This window comes from Oppia nitens, unplaced genomic scaffold, assembly GCF_028296485.1.
Source record: "Oppia nitens isolate AA-2021 unplaced genomic scaffold, nextdenovo-longstitch-racon4-pilon3 scaffold4_pilon_pilon_pilon, whole genome shotgun sequence".
Classification (NCBI taxonomy): Eukaryota; Metazoa; Arthropoda; class Arachnida; order Sarcoptiformes; family Oppiidae; genus Oppia; species Oppia nitens.
This window is the reverse complement of record NW_026533232.1, coordinates 249,251-255,995: the sequence shown is the minus strand read 5'-3', so window position 1 is coordinate 255,995 and position 6,745 is coordinate 249,251. Positions and strand designations below refer to the sequence as shown.

The following is a 6,745-nucleotide window of genomic DNA, read 5'->3' as shown; positions in this document are numbered from 1 at the left end:
ATGACTATACCTATCAGTAGTGGTACCACCACCACCACCACAACAACCACCATCGCCAGCGCCATCAGCACCACTGATACAAGTGTTAGGCAACCAAACGTATTGTTAAACAAACGTAAAGGTGTAGCAATCATACGACTAAACCGACCGCACAAATACAATGCACTGACCAAACAAATGTACGATTCGGTGATTACCAGTCTAACCGATGCGGCCACCGATCAGTCTATTAAGTTGGCCCTAATTACGGGAACCGGTAGCTACTATTCGGCGGGCAATGATTTAAGTAAATATCTATAATTTTTTTGTTTGAAAAAAAGTTTATTTTAATAAAAGTGATTTAGTTATTATTTTTTATTAAATATCAATATAAATATATATATATATATATATATATTAGTTAAAATATATTTTATATTTTATTAGATATTTATGAAAAATCATTCAAACATTTTGATGGCCATATGAATCATACTGTCGACAATCTGATTGAAAAGTTTAGGCAATTTGTGATCGCGTTTATCGATTTCCCGAAACCGTTGATCGCTGCCGTAAACGGACCGGCCATTGGTGTGGCGGCCACTACACTGGCACTGGTCGACTGTGCAGTAGCCTCGGATACGGCATATTTTTTGACACCGTTTTCATCAATGGGACTGTCGGCCGAAGGTTGCTCCAGCTATACATTCCCGCAGATTATGGGCCAATCAATGGCCGGCCAAATGTTGTATTTTAATCACAAGATGTCGGCCACTGAGGCCCTGCAGTCGGGACTCGTATCGCGAGTCATACCCAGCGCTCAGTTCGATGAGTATATCGAGAGCTGGATATTCGCCGATCGGACCGGTATTGTCAACACGTGTTATCCTCAGTCGATGCGTGCGTCCAAACAGTTGGTCCGATCGGCGGCCATACGCCGAGTGTTACATGAGGTCAACCGATCCGAGTGTTTGATACTTCGCGATCGTTTCAATTCAGATGAATGTCTGGAAGCCATCGAAAAGTTTTTCGGACGAAACAAACAAAAATAACTGAATTTTTTTTTAAATTTTGTTTATAAATAAAAAAATACTTTATTTTTTGAAAATAACATTTATATCAATAAATCTATGACATAATAATTTTTATTTATTTATTAAAGATTAGATAAATACTGTATTTATTGATATGAAAAAGTATAAACATATATACAGTATACATATTACAGTACAGTATTATTACTGTTAAAAAAATTATTATCAAATATTTACAAATTTTTCTGTTCATTATATAATTATTAAATAAAAATATTGTTATAAAGTTATGTATAATTTTCTAACTAAACATTTATACTACTATTATTTGTGGCCAACAATATCGATGTCCAGTCAAAAATCAGGTCAATTAAGTAGACGGCTAATGATGTCTACTACCAGCACCGGTACCACCACCACCACTACCATCACCAATGATACAGTAGCTAAACAGCCAACAGTATTGCTAAGCAAACGTATGGGTGTATCAATTATACGGCTAAACCGGCCGCACAAATACAATGCATGGACACAACAAATGTACGATACAGTAGCCAATGGACTGACCGATGCGGCCACCGATGAGTCCATTAAGTTGGCCCTAATTACGGGAACCGGTAGTTTCTATTCGGCGGGCAATGATTTAAGTAAATTTTACTAAATATTTGATATATTGCTAAAAAAATTATTATTATTTTTAATAATAAATATTATTTAATTAGAAAACTATGAAAAAGCATTCAAACAGTTTGACGGCGATATGAATCGTGCGGCCGACGAACAAACCGAAAGGTTTCGGCAATTTGTGGCCGCATTTATCGATTTCCCGAAACCACTAATTGCTGCCGTAAACGGACCGGCTATTGGTGTGGCGGCCACTACACTAGCACTGGTCGACTGTGCAGTCGCCTCAGATTCGGCCTATTTTTCGACACCGTTTTCATCGCTGGGACTGTCGGCCGAAGGTTGCTCGACCTATACATTCCCGCAGATTATGGGCCAATCAATGGCCGCACAAATGCTATATTTTAATCATAAGATGTCGGCCACTGAGGCCCTGCAGTCGGGACTTGTGTCGCGAGTCATACCTAGCGCTCAGTTCGATGAGTATATCGAGAACTGGATATTCGCCGATCGGACCGGTATTGTCAACACATGTTATCCGCAGTCGATGCGTGCGTCCAAACAGTTGGTCCGATCGGCGGCCATACGCCAAGTGTTACATGAGGTCAACCGATCCGAGTGTTTGATACTTAAACAACGTTCTGTTTCCGATGAATGTCTTGAAGCCATACAAAAGTTTTTCATTAAAAACAAACTTTAATTTTTTAAATATAATAAATGTTTTTTATATTTGATTTTATTTACAATAAAAAAACAATAAATAATTTTGAAAACTACTAAATTATAAAAATAATATACATTTATTTTAAAAATAAAATCTAGTTTTATATAAAAAATTTTTAATATAATAATTTTATACAATAATATAAAATGTTATTTTTTTTAATTAATTAGGAACCGTATAATCAATTTTTTATTAACAACTTAAAGTATAGACAATAAGTCAATATTTATGTCTAGAAAATTTACTATAGTTTTATACTGTGTGTGTGTTGTTTACTGAATATATTGTTTATCTAATATTAAAAGTATTTATGTTATAAATAATATAAATTATTTTCAAAATAAATTTTAATTAATTTAGTTAATTTGTTTTTATTTAACTGTTTAAATAAAATTGTTATTACAATAATGTTATGTATATATTCTAAACAAATAAATATATTGATAGATAAATATATTTTTTGAATAACATAAACAATTTATAAGGTAGCTAAAAATATTATTTATTTATTATATATATAATACATAAATATATATGTATTTTGTTTTTAATTAATTATTCTTAGTTTATATTTTATTTATAATATGTTTTCAATACTTGTATTTTATTTAAAAACTAATATTATATATATAAATAAAATATTACAGCCAGTTATGATTGTAATAATTTACCTAGATTATAATAGTCTATTTTTATTAAAAAAAAGTATTAATAAATAATATATAAAATGTAAAAAAAATCTTTATTTAATATAATAATTACTATAATTTTAAATATTTATAAGTTTTAATATTTTTATAGAAAAAATTACGTTTTAACATTGTTTAATAAAGATTTATTTATCTATTTAAAAAAAAATAATAATAATGACAATTATGAGCAAGATAATTTCAATAATTGGGTCATTCAAAACATTAGATGAAAGTTATTACGAGACCAGGCCTACCATTGAACGTATAGAAGCAATAATGAGCCGATTTTATGCTATACTATACGATAGTAGCGATAACTATATGAACCGACAAATGGATTACAATAGGCTAGTGTTGGTAATTGTACTGAATTTCATAAAATTCATAATGTTTCTGAAATTTTCCATAACATCTATTATCAATACGGTTAGTACAGTATATTAATATGTAATAAATATAATTTATATATAATGTAAATATAATATAATTTAATTATTTTTTTCTAAAATTGAATGAAAATAACTATTTTTAACCAATTAATTATATAAATAATTTTAATAATATTTTTTTTGACTAAAACAAACAATTTTTAATTTGTATTATTAGATATTAAAATAGGGTTGTTAGTTTTCTTTAAAACAAATACTTGACAGGTTATTAAAAATTAAAGTAAAAAACATTTAAATCAAAATTATTATTTTTTTCTAAATTAATTAAATTGTTGTTATTGTCTATTGTTGTTAATTAAAATAACAAACAAAAAATATTTTTTTAATTATATATATTTTAAATATATATAGCTATGGATCCATGAGCTATTAGCCGATCCTTTTTATACAATAATCAATTCGACAATGGGATCCCTGTGCTCAACAATAGCAACGTTTTCATCATTTTACATAGCATTGGTCGTACACTATGAGGAATACACTCATACCATGTATTTGTTTGAATCGGTCTATAAAATCAAATACAATTTATTTGAGTATAGACTAAATACAAATCAAATGAGACAATTGATGTTAAAATTTAATATACTATTAATATTGTTGCGACCAATGATTTACTTGACTTCATTGATAACATTTTCCACGCTATTGTATGCGTATTATTTGGCATTGGTTGATGGCGATTTTGATTGTACTAGTGGCAATTGGTGGTTGATAAAATTTCTAACAATTAATCTAGTACATTTTATATCGATAATCAAAATGACCAGTGGCGCATTTATCGGGTTTGTCGTATGGTTCGGTTGCGCCCGATATTTGAAACTTAAATACCAGTCTATTGCACGCGAAATGATGTGCGTATCGTTGTTAGACAATACCAATAATCATAATAATTCCCGGTCTAATCCCCGACGGTTATTATTGGCCATTGGCGAACATAATGGCTTAACCCGGGTAGTCATGAATTTAAACGGATATTTTTGTCAACTAAATTTTGTTATCTACTATTGTATAACCCCAGGCATACTGTTGGCACTGTACGGTACGTTTCATAGGGATTCCGTACTAATGGCCAGGTATTATTTTCTATTTATACTAACATTTTGCCTATCGTTGGCCATATTTGACTATATGATGACCACATGGATTAGCCGTACGGCACATTTGCCATTGAAATATTTATACCAACATTTGGTCCGATATCCGGCACTATCGCTACCGATGCGACTAAAATTGCTTCTGTATGTCGAACGACTGTCCGGACCGACCATTGGTTTCTATTGTCTGGATTTGTTTCCAATAAATAGTTTTGAGTTTTTCCAGTATATCTATATTAGCGGTCAATTGATGTTTTTATTGATGTCATTAATATAATTTATTTTATTTTTTTATAATTTATATTATTTTATTTTATTAATATAATATATCATATTTATCGTAACTTAATATATTTATATATATTGCTTTTTTAATTTAATTTTAATTAATTAGAAATATTTTTATTTTTTATATTTATTCAAATAATTAATAGGTTTTTAAACTTTCTAAATATTATTAAACTTACAATAATAATTTCAAATAATAATACTGTATATTTATTAATATCTTTAAATACTGTATTTAATTTCCTATTTATTTCTATAAATAATTATTTTATTTACATTTTTTTATTTGCATGTTTATGTTAAATAAATATTTTATGTATTTCTATAGAATAATTTTCAATTTTATGTTTTTTCTTACATAATTTATCACAAATTTAAACTTGATTTAACTTTAACATAAAATTATAATATAAAGTTCATTATTATTTATATCTATATATCATATAATCATATTTATAAAATCAATAAACTTTATATTTGCATAATATTAATATACAGAGACAATAATTCCTGACTATAATAATATTTATTATTTGCTATAATACAGTATATAACTGTATATATCAATATATAATTTATTTAAGGAAAATATTTTTTTATGTAAAAAAAATTAATTAATTATAGTTTTGAAGAAAAAAAACATTTTATACTTGTACTGTACTGTATAATAGCATAATATAAATCGGTAAATACTGAAAAATAATTTATATGTTTGCATATATTGATTAATTAAGTTTAAGTCTCTTAAACTTTTATAAACTGATATATCATTTTATACTATAAATATTATATTATTATATAAGTTAAACAATAAACAAAAATTTTATTTAGATATTCAGATATTGTATATCTGATATAAATAATATTATAAATATTTTATTTTATTATTATTATTGGTCCAGAATTAATAAAATTTTATTTAATAATAAAATATTAATTAAGATATTTTTTTAATACTTAGTATTTAATATTAGATGTTTTTTAAATTATGTTATATATTTAATTTATTCAAAAAAATGAGAATTATGAGCAAGGTGATTTCCGTTATTCGGTTATTGCTAACGTTTAAGGAAAGTTATTACGAAACACGACCGGCCTTTGAACGGGTCGAGTCAATAATGAGCCGATTTTATGCTATACTATACGACAGTAGCGATAACTATATGAACCGACAAATGGATTACAGGAGACTAGTGTTGGTAATTGTATTGAATTTCGTACAATTCATAACGTTTGTAAAATTTTCCATAACATCTATTATCAATGAGGTTAGTATAATGTTTAATTAAATAGATTTTAAAAATAAAATTATTTATTTTTATTAATTATAAATAAACTATAATTAAATTTTTTTATATAAATATAACTGATCTAAATAATTTTACTAATATAAAATATATTAGATTATCAATGTGAATTTGTATAATATTTTCAATCATAGATAACTAGTGTATATATGAATTATTGGCACAATATTTTTATATATTAATAGATATTATTAAAAATTATAATTAGATTTGTTAAAATTAATTTTTTTTTGTGGAAATAGTATTAAATTGACTTTAGATTAATTTTTTTTGATTTATTTTAATATTTTTAAAAATAAATCATTTCCTAGCTATGGATTCGTGAACTATTAGCCGATCCCTATTACACAATAACCAATTCGACAATGGGATCCCTGTGCTCAACAATAGCAACGTTTTCATCATTTTACTTAGCAATGGTCATACACTATCAGGAATACACGCATACCATGTATTTGTTTGAATCGGTCTATAAAATCAAAAACAATTTGTTTGAATATCGACTAAACCGGAACCAAATGAGACGATTGATGTTACAATTTAATATACTA

General features: G+C 27.0%; 2 protein-coding genes across 2 annotated transcripts; both read left to right on the top strand.

Moving 5' to 3' along the window:
- LOC128959680 (enoyl-CoA delta isomerase 2-like) lies at positions 1-1,031 on the top strand. Its single transcript, XM_054305682.1, has 2 exons — positions 1-286; positions 427-1,031. The coding sequence occupies exons 1-2, from the start codon at positions 1-3 to the stop codon at positions 1,029-1,031; spliced, it is 891 nt and encodes a 296-aa protein (XP_054161657.1).
- Positions 1,032-1,311: 280 nt separating this feature from the next.
- LOC128959678 (enoyl-CoA delta isomerase 2-like) lies at positions 1,312-2,337 on the top strand. The gene is made up of 2 exons (XM_054305679.1): positions 1,312-1,660; positions 1,736-2,337. Exons 1-2 carry the CDS (start codon positions 1,360-1,362, stop codon positions 2,335-2,337), a joined length of 903 nt encoding a protein of 300 aa, XP_054161654.1. The 5' UTR covers positions 1,312-1,359.
- The last annotated feature ends 4,408 nt before the right edge of the window (positions 2,338-6,745 follow it).